The following is a 23,609-nucleotide window of genomic DNA, read 5'->3' as shown; positions in this document are numbered from 1 at the left end:
TTTTTTTTTTTTTTTTTTTTTTTTTTTTTGCGGTACGCGGGCCTCTCACTGTTGTGTCCTCTCCCGTTGCGGAGCACAGGCTCCGGACGCGCAAGCTCACCGGCCATGGCTCACGGGCCCAGCCGCTCCGCGGCATGTGGGATCTTCCCGGACCGGGGCACGAACCCTCATCCCCTGCATCGGCAGGCGGACTCCCAACCACTGCGCCACCAGGGAAGCCCTGAGGATGTCTTTTAAAATGCTCCATGTTTTAAAAAGTTCAACTTATCAAAGTCATCATGTCACATCTGTTACAAAGATTTGTCTGTTGCTGATCTACAGCTAACTAATTTTCCAGAAATGACACTTCCCATAGTTCATTGTGTTCTTATCATCATGGCACAAACCAACATTAAATGTGTTTCTTGAGTGATGCTTAAGATGAAGTAGCCATGTGCATTCTGTTTTTGCACATGGAGGTTTCGGTTTCTTAAGAGAAATAAGAACTTTTAGGTAAAGATGTCTTTCAATCAGCCGTAAACGTTTACGTTTTTGTTTTTTAAATATTTGTGTGGTTAAGAAATAGAATAACACCATGAAGGAAATCTGTTTCCTACTTTTAAATAATATTGTCTTCCAATGACTTGAATTAAACCTCAAAACTTTGTTAATCTTTAATTACTTGTGTTTTTACTTTAATTTAAATTAAAATAGGGTTAAGAGAAAGTTTGAGAATCTGCTTAGTATCAAGTTGAAGTATTTGAATTATTGGCATTATTTATAAACTTTTTTATTTTGCTTTTTTGGATTCAGGTCTTATTTAGACAGGATTAATGTTTATGCAAGTGAAAGAATAAAAACTTATTATGGAGTGACATGAGACGGAATGAGATGTATGTTTGTTGTAAAGGATATTGCTGCAAAAACAAATTCGTTTTCTTCCCTACAAAAGTTAGAAGAAAACATGATTCTACCCCATTGTTAAATGGGTTTGATATTTCTCATTATTCTTTATTACTGTGGGCTCTTCACGAAAGGGAGATGTTGAAAAGAATTTAGAACCCTGGGAAATGTCTACACCAGGAAATAGGCAGGTGAAAACTGTATTCTCTAGGATCACAAAGCAAAGAGGTTTCACACGTATTGTTTCCTTCAAAAATTTGAAAATGAATCATGGTTTGGTTGAACTGCTTGAGCTCTCTCTTCTGATTGGGACTGCCTTTAGCTGTGCCTGCCTTCAGTCACAACATGACTGTACAAATAAGGGGGGCAGATTCCGTTGTAGTACAGATCGTGCATGTGGGAATAGACCCAGGAGCTAAAGGAACCCCAAACTGCACTACACCTGCCCTCTAACATCAGAGAAAAATCCTCCCTTGGCTTAATGGCAGAACCAGGTCCCTTGACTTCCTTTGTGAATAAGGACAGTGCTACATAACTCTCATGTCCTGGTTCATGCTTCATATACCTATACTGTGCGTGTGCGTGTGCGTTTGTGTGAACTAAAACTTCTCCCTGAGCTCTCCTTTCAGTGAGAAAACAATAAATGGCTAGGGTTTGCAGTTTGTCGAAAGCTTTGAAGAGATGGTTTTAGCAGACTTTATTTCTGCAGGTTTGTACCGCCTCTCTACCCCTTTAGGAAGGACCTGGTGGGTTAGCCTAATTTACTTCATTCACACCAATTATTAATGCAAGCGTCTACCTGGGCCTACTTCCTTTCATTTATACAATTTCAAGGATGGCCAGTCAGCATGATCCAGGGAGGACACAGAACCATTCATGCATGGGAACTCGAGCTTTATTCTCTCCCCAGTAGGCTTCTTAGCATGCCGCGGCTACAGCCCATGGAACACCATCTTCTACCTGTCAGCAGTTATTTAGAATCATTCAGAAAGAACCTGCTAAGCCTCATCAATGGAGGTAATTTAGCCAGTGGCTCTAAAAATGCTGTTACATTCCCTGTCTCAACTGAGAACATTCATATTATAGAAGAGCTGAATGTATTCAGTATACGCTTGGTAACATTACAGTCTCTAATTTCGTCCCAGCATCATTAACCGTATAACGTTATCTGTTAAATTAAGTGGTTTATTTTTCAATACAATCATTTTTATCACAGTGAGAAGAGAGAATTTTAACTAGTTTGCACAATTTAAGCCTTTGTCAGAAGGTTTTCCAGTTGCTTGGGAAGATAAAGTCCAATAAAACGTGGGAATCTGAAAATGTATGAATTTCTCTGTGTCACTTGTGACTGTGAGTTCCCCCGTTGAAGGGTCCATGCCTTATTTTTCCTTGTTCTTCTGTCACCACCACAGTGCCTGGCATTTAGTAGGTTGATTGAATAAAAATTCATATAAAGATGAACTTTTAAAAATCAAATATTTAGTATATGCCTGCCACTGTCCAAGATGCAGTATAGCATAATAGTTAAAAAAGTATAGGCTCTGGAATCTGACAGACCTGAATTCATATCTCAGTATTTCCCCTTACTAGCTGTGTGATCTTGGGCAAGTCACTCACCCTCTCTGTCTCAGTTTCCACAACTGTATAATGGGGCTGGTAATGGTACCTAGTGATGTCTGCAAAACAAAAGGCACAGTGCCTGGCATATTGTATCAGCACCGTAAGTGTTAGCTGTTCAAGGAGCATACCATTTAATAGGAGAGGTAAGATACCAATGGCCATAATTTAAGGCAGAATATAATGTCATAAAAGAATTAAGAAAATGATCTGGGGCTATTCAGAAGAAATAAAGTTCCTACCTGCTGTGGGAAAGCAGGCAGATCTTTTTTTTTTTTTTTGCGGTATGCGGGCTTCTCACTGTTGTGGCCTCTCCCGTTGCAGAGCACAGGCTCCGGACACACAGGCTCAGCGGCCATGGCTCACGGGCCCAGCCGCTCCGCGGCACGTGGGATCCTCCCGGACCGGGCACGAACCCGTGTCCCCTGCATCGGCAGGCGGACTCTCAACCACTGTGCCACCAGGGAAACCCTCAGGCAGATCTTTGAAAGAGATGAAAGCCCTAAAGCCTGGATGGGATTTTGACAAGTAGAATGGGCGGGAGGGCACGCAGGCTGGGTGAATAGCAGGAACAAGGTGTTTGAGGGGCCAGGAGCCTGGAGCAATTGGGGGCCATGGGTCTCTCCAGAGGCTGAGCTGAGAGCTTTGACTGCCAGGTCTAACTAAGCCTTGATTTGGTCAGAATGAGATGTCATTACCTTTGATGGAGCAGAAGTGAAGTTTTGAAACTGGGTCAGTTCTTGCTGGGACTGCCTGAGTCCTCCAAGTGCCATATTTCTTCCTCTGACATTTCAGCAGCACTTTGTTTACATAGCCACTGTAACCCTTAAAGTTTTGTGACTTGCTTGGTAAAGTTTCTTTGGCCTTGTTACAGAAAATGTAGGAATGGGTAATTCATGGAAATTCTATGGTAGCTTATCATGAACAATGTCTAGAAACAAGAATTATAGGGAAATTCAGTCTTTTAAGCAACATATTTTGCATAATTTCTCTATACTTCCAAAGATTTTTGAGTCCTTATTGAATAAATATAGATAATATTATCTTTATTATTGTTAGAGTATATGTTATTGAAATTGTATTCCTGCAATTAAGCCTAAAGAGATAGGAACATAGCTAAAATAAATTAAAAGTATGGCTTAAAAAATTGTTAAAACATCACTGGTTAAAAACTATAATAAAAGATTACACCAGACATTCTACTAATTGAACTTATTAAAGATAACCTACTGGGTATATCACAAATATAATATGGAATTCATCTGACACAAAAAATGGAAAACACTCTTCCACAGACCTCCTATATCCCCACTTCCCTCCTTAACAGATTAGGTGTCTCATTCCATCATTATACTCATGCTCTTGTATGTATACACCTGTAACTCCTCTCCCTCTGTCCTGACCTGGGGAGACCTCAAACCTACTTAAATCCAACTTATCCTCTGCTCTGCACCTGCATCCACATAGCTGAATACAGATGGAGAAAAACAACTCTGCTAACTGGTCTCATTTTCAGCCCACAACCACTAATCTCAAGAGGATGTGTGGTGCTGTCCATGTCTGTAATCCAGTCCCTCTCTAACTTTCTTAGCTATTTCAAACATTTTTCTTGCTCCTGAATCCTCCAGCATCTCCTTCCCATTTAAGTTTGTTGAAAGTATTGTTTGTTATTTCTCTGAGAAAATAGAAACCATCAGAATATAATTCTATACACTCCCACCACCAAATCTGATAATTTACTTAGATCTGTACCCGCCTTTCCTCCTGCCACAAGGGACGAACTGTCCCTGACCATTAATCTCTACCACTCTGCTGAAACGTTCTTGTTAGGGTCACTGATTACATTCACCATGACAAATTCAGGGATCAGGGTTCCTTTAAAATTTTACTGGACCATATTCAGCACAGCCTATTGCCCCCTGCTTGTTGAAACCCTTTTCTTGCCTATCTCCTTGCTGGGTATCACTCTTTCAAGGTACTCCTCCTACCTCGCTCCTTCTCAGCCTTGCGAGTTCCTTTACTTCTTCATGGTCTCTAAATGTTGTCCTGGAAGGTTCGGTCCTTGAACCTTTTTTCCTCCTTATTTACATTCACTTGTTGCTAGGTGATTGCATATAATCGCATGGTTTTAACTATTATCTATATGTCAAAGGCTCCCAGATTTATATCTCCAAGCTGGACTTCTCCTATGAACTCTAGACTTGTATATCCAAGCATCTACTCAACATGCCCACATGGCTCTTTAACAGATCTCCCAAACATGTCCAAAACCAAATTCTCCACCAAAACCAAATGCTCCAAAGCCGCTCCTGTTAGCCTTCAGCACAGCAGTAAATGACCTCTCCTTCCTTTAGTTGCTCCAGTCAAATCTTGGAGTCACTCCTGACTCCTTTTTTCTCACACCCGGCGTTCAATCTGTCTTCAAATCTGGCACCACTTTATTCACAATATGTGCAGGATCTACCATTTTGTCCTCTGCCGCTACTATCCTGGTCCATCCCATCATTTACATTTTACTTGGATTATTACAAAGCCTCTTAACTTCCTTCCATACTTACACTCTTGCCTTCTTACACTCTTTTCCCCACAGTGAACACTATCCTTTTCAAATATAATTCAGATTATGTCACTTCTCTGTACAAGAGCTCCTCTCGAAGGCTTTCTATCTCACCCCAATTAAAAGCCAAGTTCTCATCATGACTTACAAAGTTCCACATGACCTGGATCTTCCACCTCTATGACTGCACACCTTGCCCCGTTCCCATCGCTCCCTCCACTCCAGACCCACTGTCAGTGACTGGAAGACTGTCTCCTTATAGGGCATTCCTCTTGCGATTCCTTTTCCCTCTTTTCCTCTGTTCCTTCCATGACCACCCTATGAAATGGTACCCTCCTACTCTACTCTCCTTATCTTCATATATTTTTCTTCTTAGCCATTATGGCCACCTGCAGCATTATTTATAAACATTCCCTTACAGTCTGTCTCCCCCCACAAGCAGGTGGGGCTTTGTTGGCAGGGACTCTCTTTTGTTTATTACATTTACCATATTCCTAGTACTTGAAGAATGGCTGGCACACTGGAGTGGCTTAACAAATATTGATTGAATGAATAAATAAATAATCAACCTTACTTTTCCCACCTCCATCCCACACTCAGAAGACTTCTACTTGAGAGTGTCTTGAGGTTTAGAGCTAGGAATATTTCCATTTTCTGCCCCTGTACATCCAAATGTATCTGCATCTGTCTTCACTTTCTTTCTCCTCTTCTTAGACAAAAGGATACCCTTTCTCCTCACCCTGATTCTCTGATACCACTTCTTTTTGTGTTCTCTTGTATATTGATTTTGCTCTACAAGCCATTTCTTTCCTCTCAGCTAATAGTTTTCTGTCGGTTTGCAAACATTTTCAAATCCTTCCCACCTACTGTGAAAACAAATAAACAGAAAACTTTTCTCCAACTCTATATCCCTTTTAGCTACTATCCTGTTTCTGTTCTTCCCTTTATACACAGATACTCAAAAGAACTGTCTACTGAGATTGGCAAAGTACACATGCTTTCCAATTTTTGCCTTCTGTAGACATTGCTGATTAATCCCAGTGCCATTTCCCAAACTCTATAACCCAACCTCAGAATCTTCCAGGTGGCCATTTGCAACCAGAGTTGCCACTTGGTATGACACCTGCTTGCCACCTCTAGAGCTTATTCTTGTCTTAATTTTCTCACCTCCCTGCTCAAACAATTATAATAAATATTCTGACTTCCTAATGGTTAAATGCAATAGACTCTTTCCAATCCTCATTTTAATTCCTCTTTTTGAAATTCTCTCCAGTATTGGCTTTATAAACTCGTGTTTGTTGTTATTGTTTTTAATTCTTTTCCTCCTCAGTGTCCTTTGGAGACGCTCTTTGTCTCTTTCCCCTAAAATGATTATCTTTGTCTACCCAGGGATTCTTGACCTGGGATGAAGGATTTGCTAGAGAATCCATGGATGGACTTAAGGGGTTTGTTGTGTGTATACAAAATTAAGTTTTTCTTGTATGGATATTTCTAGCTAGAGCAGCTATAGCTCTTATCCAATTCAAAAGAGGATTAAGGATGACTGCTACCTGTTCCTCTGGGTAATCTTGCCCAAGCTCATGGCTTCAGCCGCCAGCATGATACAAGTGAGAGCACGAAAGGGTTCAAGTCAGAAAAACCCATGTCCATATTCCAGTTTCCCCTTTTTGAAGCTGTGTGACTGGGAATATTACCCAACCTCTCTGAAACTTGGTTTGTTCAACTATAAAATGATGGAAATGAGCCCTAATTTGTAGAGTTATTGTAACTGAGATGTCATTTGTAAAGCCCCTGGTGTCTTGTGGTAGTCAGTAAGTGATAGATTTATGAGGCAGTCCTAAACACCTTGGTCTCTAAAGCACACAAGCTTCTTAGCTTGCAGAGCCGCTCTGCCCCAGTTTTGTGGTAGGTTTCCATTTTTTGGGTTCTGTTTCATTGGAGCAATAAGCATTATGCAACTCACACGTTATCAACTTGCTCTGCTTTTATTAATGCATTTATTAACACAAACATCTAAGACAGCTGCAGAGAGCACTAAATCCATTTTTTTTTGTGCAAAATTTAGAAAATTGAAATTGGGCACTTATATAAATTTTAATCAGACTGAGAGATATTTATAAATTGGCTTCCAGTATTTATCTGGTGCAATCAAAATAACACACTTTCAAAGATGTTAATAAACATGGCAGAAAACAAATTATTCATTATATACAATTTAAGAAAAATTGGTTGGGCAATAAAAATGGTTTTTGCATTCTTTAAAATATGTGTGTTTTCAAAACAGTGGAAGCTGAGCAGGTGTCTCTACTCATGTGTATTCCATGTATTTATTGTATCCTATTAAACATATGTTTTTAAACTTATTTATTTACACCTTCCTGATTCCATGCCACTTGGTGAAAAGGCTTGGAGATGTAGTATGTTTTAGAAGTTTGATACACATTTATATCCAAAAGCATAAGTCCTTTAAATCAGGGTCCCCCGGATCGGTACCGGTCCATGGCCTGTTAGGAACCAGGCCGCACAGCAGGAGGTGAGCGGCGGGTGAGCGAGAGAAGCTTCATCTGTATTTACAGCCGCTCCCCATCGCTCACATTACTGCCTGAGCTCCGCCTCCTGTCAGATCAGTGGTGGTATTAGATTCTCATAGAAGTGCGAACCCTACTGTGAACTGTGCATGTGAGGGATCTAGGTTGCACGCTCCTTAGGAGAATCTAACGCCTGATGATCTGAGGTGGAGCTGAGGCGATGATGCTAGCGCTGGGGAGCGGCTGCAAATACAGATTATCATTAGCAGAGAGGTTTGACTGCAAAGACACCATAATAAATCAATTGCTTGCAGACTCATATCAGAACCCTATCAGTGAGTGACAAATGAAAACAAGCTCAGGGCTCCCACTGATTCTGCATTATGGTGAGTTGTATAATTACTCCATTATATATTACAATGTAATAATAATAGAAATAAAGGGCACGATAAATGTAATGTTCTCGATTCATCCCAAACCCATCTCCCCACCCCGGTCTGTGGAAAAACTGTCTTCCACGAAACCAGTCCCTGGTGCCAAAAAGGTTGGGGACCACTGCTTTAAATGGCTTTATAAAATAATACAGCTAAATCCCAAAACCCAAATATTTTGCCCTGCAAAATTGCAAAGATTCCCAGCAAACTCAATTGAGCAGGGATCCCCAGTGTACATGGCGGATGCTTGACTCCTCTAAAACTCTCCTGCCCCTGTCTCTACCCCAACCCTACTCCTAGAAACGATGTGGGGCATACACAGAAGGTGAATTTAAAAACCTTACTTACTGAATTTTAAAGAATAGTTTAAGAATTTTTCAGATTCTTCCAAGTAACTAAAAACACCCTGAATTGAGAGAAAGTTTGAAAATGGAATTCAAAATCACTGACCTAGATCTTGGAGTGAATGAACCTAGTATGGAAAAAATTTGACTTAAGGTTCTGTTTAAAAGTTTTCTGCAGTGAATTAGGTATCGTGCTAATAAATATTTTTATAATCAAGACATGAGGCTAGTAAAATGTTGTGAAGTCTAGAAAACTCTAAAGATAGAAGTAATTACTCATAATTCCACCACCCAGAGATAACCACTATTTTCATATATTTTTTCTCTCTTCCTCCCTCTCTCCCTTTCTGTTTCCTTTCTCCCTTCCTTCCTTCCTTCTCTCTCTTTCTTTCTTTCTTCTTTCTTTCTCTTTCTCTCTTCATATACATAGATTTACAAATATATGTCTGAATAAATACATATGTATACACATGTAGAATTATATCCTAGAAAATATATATAATCTGTATTTTATATACTACAATATCAATAAATAAAATGTATGAAGTTTATAATTGGAATAACACTGCATTACCCATGTTGTATCATAAGGAATAATCATAATAGTCAAATATTTATATAGAAATATGTAAACACTGTTTATAATACCAAAAATCAACCTCAGTGGAATATTAGGCATCCATTACAATTTAATATTGTAAATTAATGCATAAATGGAGTCTTTATCTTTCGTATGCTCTGTATGTGAGATTTTTAATGACAAAAAATGCACATGATAAAATTCTTTACTTTTCTTATGTTCCCATTATGAACATTTAATCATAAGAAAGCTAAAAATATTATGGTGTTAGAAAATATAATTATGTTTTAAAATTAGTGTGGGAAGGACTTAATTGGCTTAAATATGAGTAAATCTTTAAATGAGTCATGTTATTTATTTACAAAAGGCAAATATCATGGAAGAAATCTTCCAAGTTTTGAATGAATTTTTGTTTTCTTTACATTGAACCCAACAAAACCATCTCCACGTTTGCTGTCACTTTCTTTCTCTTTCAAATTAAAAAAAGACATCCACCAGGCTTGCGACTATAGCTATTTATTTTCCTCTTGAGTAGAATATGACTTTTCCTTCCCAGAATTAAAACCACCAAGGATTAAATATTTCTCGAAAGAAAACCTTAAATTGAAATAGTCTAAGTCATATTATGTGACCGTGGCTAAGGTCACATAATTCTTATTATATTAATAACAAGAATTATTAATATCTATCCTGTAGGGTAACACAACAGGCGATATAAATTATGAACGTTTGTCTCAGTCAAACGCGTAGGAGTCTTTGGAAGCATGAGCACTTATAGACGTTGAGAGATTATGCAGTCTTTGCAAAGCCTTTTTTTTTTTTTTTTTTTTTTTTTTTTTTTGCGGTACGCGGGCCTCTCACTGTTGTGGCCTCTCCCATTGCGGAGCACAGGCTCCGGACGCGCAGGCTCAGCGGCCATGGCTTACGGGCCCAGCCGATCCGCGGCATGTGGGATCTTCCCGGACCGGGGCACGAACCCGTGTCCCCTGCATCGGCAGGCAGACTCTCAACCACTGCGCCACCAGGGTAGCCCCTGCAAAGCCATTTTTTAATTAACACACATAAGCTGTAATGCTTTATTTCTTCAATTGCTTTCCTCTGTAGTTTAGCATTTGCATATTAATTTGTTTTTAAAATTAATAGACACTTTTTATCTAAATTTACATTAGTTGAATGACTTGTTGGTTTTATAGCCTACTTTAAATTGCCATGCTATAATTGTGGAGCATTTTATAATTTACAAAGTAATTTGATATAACATTCTCACGTTAGTTAGATGTGGAGGTTTAATCAAACTAGGGAGTGATTTTTCTTCAAGATAGCACTCTCATGCTTTTTGTTCTGAGGCACATATGTAGGTATCTAAATCCTCCTCTGATGCCTCTGCAGGCTTCTGCCTTAGTTCCATCTCTATTATCTGAGGAAGATTCCACTGAGGGAGGAGACTTCCTCTTTGACATAGAAGTGTTTATTCTGCAGTGAGCAGAAACCAAGAGATTAAGAAGCTACATTTTGGAAATACAACCCTATAATTTAAGGATGGTCTGCTTTCTAATGGTTCTCTAAAAACATTGTAAATCATTTTTGGATCAGTCAAAATATTCTCACCTTTCAGTAATTCAGTGATTGTTTCTGAAGCACCTTATCACTTGGGCACTGGGGTATTGGGAATTAAATGTGAAGTGAGGATGGGCAAAATTCCTGCTTCCTGGCTCCAAGTGTAGAGTACATCTGTTCTATTTACTGGCACAGACTTTAGGTCAAACTGCGACTCTTGAAAGGTTAAGTGATCCCATTGAGATGGTTCCATGATAGGATTCCTGTTGGTCCTCAGAATCTCTGCCACCAGAATAATCCTGTTGCCACTCAAAGTTCCTGTGATGTCATTCTAAAGCTTTACCTGGGTGCTTACTTCAGGTGCTCTTTTCTTCTGAAAAGAAAAATAAGCTTGACATCTGAATATGTGAATTTGAGAATTTCAAGAGATAATAACATTATGGTAATCATTGTCCAATGATCTTTTTAGACAGGCAGGGTTCCAAAATGCAAAATCATAGAAATTATTATTTTGAAGTATTTTTTCATTCGATTCAAGACAATGAAATAAATCTGAATCTGAGGGTACTAAAAGTGGTAGTAAAGGTTGAGTTTCTTAACGGTGAGTTTCTAAGTTTTTGAAGTGATTTCTTTCTAATTACCTTGAAGCAGAGGTAGCACCTTTTAGAGTTGCATGGAGAATACTAATCAAGTTTCTGTAAGTGAAGGCAATTTTATTTAAAATGTATCACAGTAAAGTAAATGTATCACAGCCCTCAGTCACCAGGGAGTTTCTGAGATGCTCTTCTCGGGCTCTTGTCTACTCTCCCTCTATGCTCTGCTCTCCTGCGGGGGAAGCTAACACTTCTACACCCGCTGAAACCACTCCTCCATCACTTCACTCATTTGGCCAGATGGCTCTAGTACCATGACTACAAGACTCCAGCTGCTAGACGGTTTTCTTACAGGTATTCTGGGTGTCTCCTAGTGAATAGTTTGTTATATCACATGCAGTGAGAAGACTTGGCGTAGGCAGTCCTGGAATCTTGTGTACGATTTGTAAGTCTTACACTGTGTAATCCACATTTTAGGGAGCGTTGCCAGATTTGCCATGTTGTATGCATCGTTTTTCTGCAAAGCCTCTCTACCAACCCACTTCCATCTCTCTTTTTCACGTTCTCCACCCTACACATACACACATACATGTACACACACCAAACACACCTGAAATTCATATCACATGTTAAGGTAATCTGAGTTCCCTGGTGCTACACACTTTCCAACGCCTATGTAAAAGTCAACTTTTTAATCTCACTGTCATTTACTATTTGTTCTCACTATCATTAACATAAAATTCATAATACAATGTATATTTGTATATAATAACATACAAATTTATACACACATTGTGCTAAAATCATTTGTTCAACATAATGGCAGAAATGCCACTTTTTAAAGGCAGACAGGAAAAGCCTATAATTTGTAAAACAACCATAGGAATAAAAAAATCTCTGCAATGATGCTAAAATATATTCCTTTGAAGAAATTCTTTCTGATTTTAGAGAATCCTATGTTTTAGTTTTTACAAAAAAACCCAAAAAACAAAAAAAACCTAAGACACGTAATGTATTCTGAGGTTCTTAAAAAGACGCATGTTCACATTTCTGAGTTTGCATTAGTTTAAAAGTTTGGAAAGATCAGAAGCTTAAAGTATCCAGAGGGAGAGTGAGAATGCAAGTGCAAGTGAGCACATACTATAATTTCATCCATTACATGGATCTCGGAAGATCCATATTTACATGGAGGTGAACAGCTCTGCACTTGTAGGTTCTCCATGTTCAGAGCTGATGTTAGGGCTGTCTGTTGCCCTCAAGAAGCTTTTTTTTTTTTTTTTTAATTTATTGTTGGCTGCGTTGGGTCTTCATTGCTGCACATGGGCTTTCTCTAGTTGCGGTGAGCGGGGGCTACTCTTTGTTGCGGTGTGCGGGCTTCTCACTGCTGTGTCTTCTCTTGTTGCGGAGCACGGACTCTAGGTGCACAGGCTCAGTAGTTGTGGCTCATGGGCTCTAGAGCGCAGGCTCAGTAGTTGTGGTGCACGGGCTTAGTTGCTCTGCAGCATGTGGGATCATCCCGGACCAGGGCTTGAAACCTGTGTCCCCTTCATTGGCAGGCGGATTCTTAATCACTGCACCACCAGGGGAGCCCCCTCAAGAAGCTTTGCTGGCCTGGTTTCTGTACAGGTGTCAGTTGAGAGGCTGGGTGCCTGCTGGTCCTAGGTCTGCATCTGGAAGCAGAGATTCACACTGTGGCAGCCCAGGAGTGGCTGGGAAGTTTGGTATCCACTCACGCAAAGAGTGCCCTGGGACCACCGTTGATCTGAGCAAGTCTGCATATAGCTGTGAGTTTAAACTTCCAGAGTGAAAGGCAAAATGGCCTGCTATGAACTTTGGAATCAGCTTTGGGTTTAAATTCTGGCTTTTCCAACTACAGGCTGTGTGATTTTTAGCTTATTTCTATGAGCTTCAGTTTCTTCATTTATAAAATGCAAGGCAGTTATAAGGAATAAATGGAGTAACATATCCAGAGTTGCCTGGGACTCAGTAAGGAGTGAATGAATGGTATTTTCTTTCTCCCTCTCCATCACTAAAGAGTCAGGAGTGGGGTAAGTAGTATCCACAGTAACTTGGTGTAGCTCCCCTTCCTGGTTTGATTAGATAACATCTAGCCAACCACATTTTCAGACAAAGCTCTTGGAAATCATCTGTTTTATCCCCAGTGAGTAAGAAGGCAAGTACCTAGAGAAATTCCAAGCCTGGAGAGGGACTGAGAGAGAAAGAGAGTCTTCTCTGGGAGTTGGATTAGGTCCATGCTTTTTTGTGTAATACCCAGTGGCATACAGCTGTTAGAATGAGATTATATATCATTTATTTTTTAAGATTCCCTAACTCAGTGTGAACGTTTTCTTTCATCTCATCTTACACAAAACCCAACTGCAGATTTTAAGAAGGTGATATGTAGTCAATACTTTTATTCACAGGTGATTTTCCTTTAGTGAAAACCATTTGCAGTTATGCTGCTTGGAAATTTTTATCAGCTTAAGCAACAAAAAAGTAACATTCAAAGTAAATCCGATTGACCAGAGGCTACATAATCTATTGATTGTATGAGGAGTTATGATGTACTTTAATTGAGCCAAAGACCTCTCATATCTGTTTAAAAATGCCCTTAGGCTAGGTTATGCAGAGCAAAAGATAGATGTTTATTTTTTTTAATTGACGTAAAATATTATTGAAACAATGAGAAATTTAAAGTGTCAGTGAATTCTAAAACTAAAATATCTGCCTCTTTTTTCTTCACTTTGTGCCATCTCTGAATATGCAGCTCATAAAAATAGTCTGTGCTAGAAGACCTTCCCCTTATGTAACCCACTCATTATTATAATGTGAAATGTATTTCACCTTTTGCCTTCTCTTTCTCTATTTTAATTCTAGAGCATACTAAAACTCTTGAGTCATTTTGGAATTACACAAAACGACCATAATATCAAGATTTTAGCTAAATAGCATAGAGTGAAAATATTAAGATATGACATAACTTTTTTAAAATCACAAATGAGATTTGTCAGTAGTTAGGTATTATCTTCAGAAATATTTTGAAAAGATATTCAGAACTAGTTTAAATTTTGGTACTGAAACTATTCACTTAAGAAACAATTTTGTAATTCTTTTTCCTTTTTTCTTCTTTTCAATTTCAGGGTCAGCCTGGTCCTGAGGTAAGTGAACTCTTTTTCTTCTAACAAATCAATTTCAATTAGGATTTTCCCAGCGTGGAGGTTTTTCTGCAATTCTTTTCAAAGGATATAAAAAAATTATGAACCAGTAATCATGACACCACACAGTAGACCAAATATTTCCCAGGAGTAAAGCTTCAGGGCCTCTTAAGGGTTGTATGAGCCACATCAGCTGTTGGACCAGATGGCAAGTTTAACAATGTACTGTCATATAAAGCAAAACTCCTAACTGATCTGAGACAATGCCACAGGACTTTCATGTAAGATAAAATGATTTCCTAGTAGATGTTGGGTATGAACTTGTTTGCGTGAAGTACTGATTAATCATTACTATTAATGTTGTAAATACACATAGACTGATTATTTAGATTGTGATCCTACCAGCTACTTTTGATTCATTATAGACAGATGTTGAATTCGTTCTACATTTCAATATAAACTAACTGCTGAAGATATGGTTTATAATTAAATGTGAATGCACTCAACAGACAGTCTTTCGGCCCTAAATCATAATGAAGAAAATGAGGAAATATTAGGGAGGGGAGGATTGTGTAAAAAGATGAAAGTACAAAACAAGGGAGTTGTCAGAAATGAAGAGTCAGTAAAAAACAACAATCTCACTTATTGTAGTCAGTAGGAATCTAGAGAGAAGGAAATGCCATTATTAATGTTTCACCTTTAACACTATAATACCTGTAAATAACATAGTTATTTCTTGAGTTCCCTTTACATCTCTTTCCCCTCGATATACTGAATGTTATTTCTGTCCTAGATTGTTTCGTAAATAAATGATTTTCATGATATCTTTGTTAATCAATATCATAAATTGTCTATCGTGTGCGAATTCTCATACTAGACCATGATAATATTATTTATAGTTTTTATGAGCTCTGAATTTAAGGATGTCCAACGAAATAAACAAAAATGCCTTCAGGAGAACAGTCCTTTTCACACTACTCATGAGAAATATCTTGAAAAGTAATTAATTTATATTCACATCAGAGAATACTCTATTTATAATTTTCACTCTTATATTCTAAGTTATCTCAAGCTAATTATTGGAGGGAAAAAAACCCACAAAAGAAAGTTGTAGTTTATTCCCTAAATTTGAAACTGCTACATTACAATGAGATGAAGACAACGTAAAAGGGGCTTTGCATGCTTTATTTTATTTAATGCTACAATAGCCCTGAAAGTATTATTATCCTAGATCTAGATCTCAGAGATATGTATTTTTAATCCCTTCTTATTCTGTATATATACATATCTATATATATCTGTGTGTGTGAACCTATAAGAATATATATATATATATAAAATATACTCATATATAAAACATATGAGGAACCTGGGAGAGACAGTGTAGAGCTTGCCTCAGAATCTCCCCACTGAGGGTAGGGAAATTGATGCATTTATGCACTGATCTCCCGTCCTTCATTGGTAAGAGTCGTGCCTGGGTGTTAACTCCCTGGCACTTCTGGCCTGCCCCAGAAGGTACAGCACACTCCAGCTACTCGAGGAATGCAGAAAGCAGTAGGAACATACGGGACCTTTATTCTAGCACTGTCTTGGAGGGAGGCAGTGGTGTGTGTTGGCACCTACATCTGCTACAACATCCAAGTGTAAGTGTCCTATAGACAAAACAGAATGGAAAACTCAGATATGGATATAAAGACGGAAAACTGGACAAAAAACAGCATTAAAAGCATATTAAGGAGTGAGACTTTAAAGAGGATAACTGTAAAAGGAAGAACATGGTCATACTAAATCTTGACTACACAGCCACAGTGAATGAGCAGAAGAAAGATGATAAACCAGCGCAGGAAGCCAAGAATGGTCAGAACCAAGAACACCTATGGATGGATCACTGTAGCTAAGATTTGAAAGTACATCATGGCACTTCGGAATACCTTCACAGCAAGACTTTTATTTTTTTTTTTTTTTGTGGTACATGGGCCTCTCACTGCTGTGGCCTCCCCCGTTGTGGAGCACAGGCTCTGGACGCACAGGCTCAGCAGCCGTGGCTCACGGGCCCAGCCGCTCCACGGCATGTGGGATCCTCCCGGACTGGGGCACGAACCCCTGTGCCCTGCATCGGCAGGCAGACTCTCAACCACTGCGCCACCAGGGAAGCCCGCAAGTCTTATATTTACTATGGCTCTTCAGAAAAACAGTCTACCTAACTGCCTATACGTGAAAATTTTGGAAATTTTGAAGGAGGATAGGACTGGCATTTTCAAAAGGTGATCTGCTCTGGTTTTCCTTCATTTTGGCTACAATTTTGCTTTTAGTGGACACTCAAGTCACATGATCATTTCTTCCAAAGTGCCTTCCTCGTGTCACAGCAAGAGGAAAGCAATGGATTCAAGAAGGATAGGTATGAGGGGAAATGAGAAGACAAGAAATACCCTCACACTGTCTTTCTATGCCATGAAAAATAGGCAGTTTTGTTGCTGTGTCCCCAAGGAAAAGTCTGACCTACCTCTTATCCCTACATCATTATAGTATTTTTCAGAAGAAACTTCCAATTTTAGATTTTAAACTAGAGAATTCTTAATGAAGTTCTCATTTAGTACTAGATGATTGGTTAACTTTGTTCTGCTTGTTATTCGTATGCAAATGTTTATGTCAGTGAGTGTTTTCTTGCATAGGTTGAACATCACCACCTCATCTTATTCATATTGTTATATGATGCAAAACTCTAAGACAGTGAAACTCAATTCTGCTTCTTCGATATCACACATTATTTAGTATGGACTTCCAGATTAATAGGGGTTTATTTTGCAGACCAGTGGGAAAAAGGGAATAATATATCTTATAATCAAGGAGTTCTGATCATCTTCCTAAAATTGAAGACAGCTTGGCTGGACTTAGCTTAAATTGCTAAAAAATTGCGAAGACTAGAAAGCTGAATAGCAGTGAGCACTGTTGACAGTGACAGTATGAAATTGAATACGAAAATAAGCCCTAAGCAAGAGAGGTAAATCTATGCGTTTACCTAAATGGGTGAGAAAATGGTTCTTGATGAGGGAAATGAGATGGTGAAAGGATATTAGAAAGAAAAAAAGGCAGTTCTAGCAGCTGTGGTTAAGATGGGAAAAGAGGTGGGGGAATGAATGGGGAGAATATTGCTGTGAACCCACTGAATCAGAGGAAATCAAATTCTTGGAGAGGAAAAGGGACGGGTTAGAGTAAATAATGTCACAGAGTCTTGAAAAAATGATTGGGTAGAAAGAGAAAAAAGAACAAATGGCAACAGAGAGTAAGGAAGGGAAGAAAGAAGGGAAAGAAATTAGAAAAAAAGACGATGAACATTTGTATTTCAACCTAGAGGTAATGGGAATTATTCAGGGGGTGGGGCAAAATTAATCTATTGACATGAAAGTCACCCTGATATTTTTTTCATAAATTCATAATAACATAATTAATTTCAATAGCTCAAGTATCTATTTTGCCTCTATTAGGTACAAGGCACAAATGGTAAGGCTGTGAAATTGTGAACAAGACAGACTCAGTCTCTGTTCTTTTAGTCGGGTAGAGTGTCAAAGTTCTGTCAATTCTGCAGACCCACTATTCCAAGGATGACTTTAACCACACGTGCAAGACCTGCTCTGTGTCTGTACATCTGGTTAATCCCCAGTTTTCCTTGGGACCTTGGACATGAGGCATTTAAGGAGGCCTTTTTCCAACATGCAGGTGACCCAGCATCAATGCCATTGCTCTAAGTGTAGTCCTGGTGCCATGCCTTTGTTCTAATAATTGGGTTTCTGCCCAGATCTAGGCACCCCTCTTCTGATGACTGAGTCCTTTCCTGGTTCCTCATGCCTACACTCCCTTTCTCCAGAACCGTCTTCATCCCAGGTCCTCCTTTTCCTTTCCTCTCTACTGCCGGGTATTACAGTCATGGTGCCCATGCTCTGTGCAGCCTTGTTAATGGCTGACCGAACAGTTAGCTGCGTCTAGCTCACTGCCTACCTAGCAGGGACTCTCCATTTCTATTTCTCTTGACCATGACTTCTCCATTGCCATTCTGCCCACTGTGAACACATGCCTGTCGCCTGGCCAGTCACTGCTGCAAGGGAGCTGAGTCAAGAAAGTGAACATTTAGCTTTTTCCTGTCTGTATAGTGGAGACATCAAGGGTTGGGACTGAGTGTAGCATCAACCGATATCAACCTATGTATGTCTTTTTCTATCACGGTTCTGATTATGTCATTCTTCTGACTCCCAAACTTTGAATCTCAATATGACTACCATTTAGTTCCTTACCTGACATTCAAATCCTTTGATTTGTCCTGTTTTTCCAGCACTATCTCCCACTAATTTTTCATTAAATTTCTTTCTGGATGTCAGTTTGCACAATGCTTCATCCAAACTGAATCAAAACATTTACTTTTTTCTCTTCAAATATGTTTTCCTTCATTTGTCTTTTCTTAAACCAGTCTTTTCTCCAGAACTGCTTCTCTCCTAGCCCCTAGATACACTTAGTTTCCACACATCCAAATATGATAACCCTTCGTACTTACATGTTACTTCTTCCATCAAGATGTCGTTACTCTACCTTAGCTGAATGTAATTTCTTCCTTTTGCTGGATCCCCACAGCATTTTATCTGTACACCTTTTTATATTACTTTACACTTAAAACAGAGGGGCATAGACAGCAAAGCCAGACAGCTCATAAGTCAAACCCTGGCTCTTCCACTTAGAAGCTCTGTGATCTTGGGCAAGTTACTCAATCACTCTGAGTCTCATTTCCCCCATCTATAAAGCAGAGATGATCATGTCTTATCCCAACAAAGGGTGTGAGGATTGAAATAACACATGTATAACTTCTAACACAGTTTAGTACGTGACAGGCACTCAGTAAACATTAATTCCCTCCCTCCCTTTTCCTCTTTTTATTGTATCATAGTTATTTATAAACATCTTTTCTCTCTTTATTACTAGCTTTTATGATCTTCAAGAGTGGGGTCTATGCTTTCTTCAATCTTTACTATCCTCCACAACACCTTAGTTCCTTGTATGTAGTAGAAGTTCAAGAAATCTTATTGAGTTTCAAATGGTATATACAAGAGATTAAGGAAAAGGAAGCTGAGGAGGAGAGAAAACTATCAGCTTTTCATAATTCTAAATGCCCAGTCAATAATACCATGAGTCATCAATAATACCATGTAAAACTGGCCTGAGGTTTCTAAGTTCTGAGATTTTTCTGAACAGGTATTAATGTTAATATCTCACACCCACATGGTTTGGAGGGTTTGGATGCCTTCGTTTCCTTTCATGTTAGTGGTTTATTCATGTTGATATTTAATCTTTGGTGAAAATAAACAAATAGCATTAGCCCAGGACTATACTTATGATGTATTACTTTATTTTGTAATAATTTATCTGTAGAGTTCAAAGCTTGGATTTGATTTTTAACAATCAAGACAGCTATAGAAAGTAGTTCATGGTGGTTGTAACACCACATTACTTAAGCAATAATATTCTCCCACTAATAATTTAATACAAATTGTAGGAACTAGTCGTTTTTTAAAAAAAACCTGCTCAGGATTCTATCTTGCACACTTTATAAAATACCCCAAATAACTCCATCAGTATATTCAATAGTGAAACCATTATATTAATGATTGGTACTCCTTCTATACCAAGGGCACTTCTTTTGCATAAAATTTTTAGAATTTTAAAGCCCTCCTCATAACTCCCCTTTGGAGTTGCATGTGAACGTAAAGGAGATATAGTTCCCTTAGGAATTTGGAGGACTAAAGTTGCTTGCATGGTGTAATTCTGTATTACTCAGTGAGAAAAAAATGCAAGAGAAAACCACAAGCAAATACCACCAGACAACTGCACATGGAGGCGTGTGCCTGCCATTTGTACTTGTTCAGATGCACTTGAAAAGAAATGGAAGATGTCACTTTGCCTTTTTTCCCCAAATCCCTTTTTACTTGTCGTTGTCGTTGTTGTTCTGATATTGTCATTGCCATTTCACAGCGTTTTACTAAAATTTACAAAATAAAGCTGTGTGTGCCTTGTAAGGAATTATTCCTGAAAAAAAAAATACTATATTTAGGGACAGTATTTAGCTTTCCATTCATCTGTTTTTAATTATATATTACGCTCCTTCTAACCTAACACTTTAGCAATTCCCATATTTCATGTTTGTGTTCCAGCCTTTGTCGGATCCATATAACCTGACTTGGGAGCAGGGGGAGGACATATACATTCTCCAAGAAATTTGAAATGCATGTGTCTGTGACTACATGCATGCATGCGTGCGTGTGTGTGTGTGTGTGTGTGTGTGTGTGTGTGTACAGAGAGTTTTTATTTTACTCACTACGTAATAGAACTGTCATATTAAATTAGTAATGTAGTCTATTCTGGATAAATCATGTTAGACCTGATAAAGTATTATCATGCCCCATTATCTGTACTTTATGTGGTGGTTATATGATAAAGAGAATGATTATAAAAGTCTTAATGTTTTCGTTTTTGTGGTATTTTATTAAGTAAATGGTTGACATGATATGAAAGGCTCCATTGTACTCCAAATAGCTTATACCATTAAGAGTACATACAATACAACAGCTTATTTATTTTACTATAACCATATCTCTTTATTTTAACATGGTCATTTGTGTATTGAATTGGTGTAACATTATCCCAAAGTTTAATTTTACCTTAGAATTCTTTCCTACTGAAATTAATTGAAGAGCTTCTCTTGCCAACTTTATGCTTTGTTCTCTACCAAATATATTCCTTTTAATTCTATCTGAATAAAGGTGAGTAACACAAAGCCTTTCATGAATAATTAATCTGACATTGATTTACATACATAGAAGCTGTTATCATTCCCCAAACGTACTCATTTTTACATCTCAATTTTTTAATACAGTGTTGATATATAGAAAAAGCACAATGTTTTGTTGAATAAATGTATATATTTAATAATTTAGATTTAAAGCTAAAATTTTATATTCATTTGATGATGAAATGACTGAAAGAACTGAAAATATCAGCTTTAACAGTCCACTTTTTGATTTTTTTTTTTTTTTGGCTGGCTGGGTCTTCCTTGCGGCACGTGGGCTTCTCTAGTTGTGATGCTCAGGCTTAGTTGCCCTGCGGCATATGGGAATCTCAGTTCCCCAACCAGGGATCGAACCCACGTCCCCTGCACTGGAAGGCGGATTCTTAACCACCGAAACACCAGGGAAGTCCCAACAATCCACTTTAAAAGGAGCATATGGAATACATTGGATAAGGTTAAGGAGATGGGCTCCATGGACAGACACCTGGGTTTACAGCCTAGTCTGCAACTTACAAGCTGCCTGACTTTGGGCAAGTTATTTTTTTCCTTCAGTTTTTCAATGTAAAATAAGGATGGTTGGTTTGACTTAATACATGATTTAATGAAGCACTTGGAACAGGGTATGGCACATATAAGTGTTATTATTAAATCTAAACACCTACATACATACCTTCTCACAGAAGCATTCACACTGAGACAGAGCCATGAAGATATATTACCCTTATAGTGATACTTCTTCTGGATAAACATCCAACAGACTAATGGCCTCAAAAGATAGAGGTTTAGGATAAGTAGTTTAATCTTAAAATTAAGAAATTCATGAAAAATGATTATCACTGTTAGATATACTTATTGTATATATTCTGTATCTAAAACAAACATTTATGTGTCTAATTCTTTCTAAAGGTATCGAAAAGTTTTAGTTAGAAATATTGTTCTTCATAGTATTTTATGATATTAATTTTCCCCATCCAAGGGCAAGGCATATGAAAATGTAAGAATATCAGTTGTATCTCATAATACTATGTAAATTTAATTCAATCCAAATCTAAAACCCAAGAGGACTTTTTAAAGGAATTTAGTAAGCTGGCTATACAATTCATATGAAAGAGTAAGGGAGCCAAGTGGCCAAGAATGTTTTGAAATAAAAAGAAAAGTGAGGGAAGACTTTCCCTACTAGATATTGGAACATTGAATCTACAGTATAAACTTAGTTTACTAACATACTCTAAGACTTCTGCTCCTAGAAAAAAATATGTAAAACAACAGTGTTAAGGCATTGGACAACAGGCAGCACAGAGAAGGAAAACAAACAAGGTGAACCCTAAGATTACCCAAACCTACTGTCTGGAGAGAATTTCTCAGCTGTAGCACAGCAAGGAGCACCTAAACAGAGTGGTCTCTGACCCTTGAGGAGGTCAAGGCACCTGGAATTTGTGGGGCAGGTGAGAGAACAAAGAGCCACATGGAGAGAGCTCAGAAGGTCCGCAGAGAGTCCCCCTTGATAGCTGAGTACAGTACTCATCAGTATATGTGTGTCTTAGCTCAGGACGCCACAACAAAATGCCATAGACTGGGTGGCTTAAACTACAAACCTTTATTCCTCTATAGCCATTATTTTGTAATAACTTTAAATGAGCTATAATCTATAAACATATCAAATTGATATGTTGTACACCTGAAACTAATATAATATTGTAACTTAACTACAATAAAAAGTTTTTTAAAAAAAGAAATATTTTCTTCAGTGAATTAAAAGTAATTCAGTTTGAAGTGTTTCAAACTTTAAAAATTTTATTTATAAATTTTCTCGTTTATTATATATGCACATGTAATTTCTCACATATGTTTTTATGGATTTCTTTGATAATTTTGATATCCTATGAGAATTCTTAATAGGCTAAAGTTATTTTCTCTCTAAATATCTCCAGTCGTATTTCAATTGATATGATATTTTTCATACAAAATATATTCTTTGGATCGTGTAGAGATTACAATGGAAGAATGATATTAGATAATAGGTAGAAAGATAGCTCGAGAAACATTTTATTCTATCTTCTTTCTTTTGGATAGACCTCATTTAAACCTAGTTTAAACAATGGCTGAAGTGACTCAGTATTGAAAATGTGGGGAGAGAGAAAATATATACTCTTTCTAAAAGCTTGGAGTCACAGTCAGGAGGGAGAAGACAGCCAAAATTATCTGCCCATGTTTGAGATGTGAGAAAAAAAAAAAATCTTTCATTGAACAGAGTTCATTTCGTCTTCAAGAGACTGTGCAAAGTTGTTTATTCCTTTTGCTGTTAACTCTTCTGGAACTAGTCATGAGTCCACAAATGAGAAATGGTAGTGACCTTGAAAGGCACAATTTCTAGCTGCAGTCAAACATATCCTCATAAGCATTCATTGGAAGCGTGTTGGACATACAGTTATCTGTGACTTTCTGATTGTCAACAGGCTATTCAGAGAATATTACTTTTGGCCCTGATGTCCTGTTAGAAACCTCTGTTGCAAGAAACCTGCTAATATATTTA

The 23,609-nt window shown here is 38.1% G+C and overlaps 1 protein-coding gene across 1 annotated transcript in view; it reads left to right on the top strand.

Annotated features, from left to right (window-relative positions):
- The window catches only part of COL25A1 (collagen type XXV alpha 1 chain), a 466,880-nt gene that overhangs the window by 272,955 nt on the left and 170,316 nt on the right, over window positions 1-23,609 (top strand). Inside the window, exon 5 of the mRNA XM_024741942.1 lies at window positions 14,233-14,250. Coding sequence (XP_024597710.1) covers window positions 14,233-14,250 — 18 coding nt within the window. The remainder of the gene's footprint in view (window positions 1-14,232; window positions 14,251-23,609) is intronic.

This window comes from Neophocaena asiaeorientalis, unplaced genomic scaffold (genome assembly GCF_003031525.2).
Source record: "Neophocaena asiaeorientalis asiaeorientalis breed wild unplaced genomic scaffold, Neophocaena_asiaeorientalis_V1.1 scaffold534, whole genome shotgun sequence".
Lineage (NCBI taxonomy): Eukaryota > Metazoa > Chordata > Mammalia > Artiodactyla > Phocoenidae > Neophocaena > Neophocaena asiaeorientalis.
Note: the sequence above shows the minus strand (reverse complement) of the source record. Positions and strands in the feature narration are given on the sequence as shown.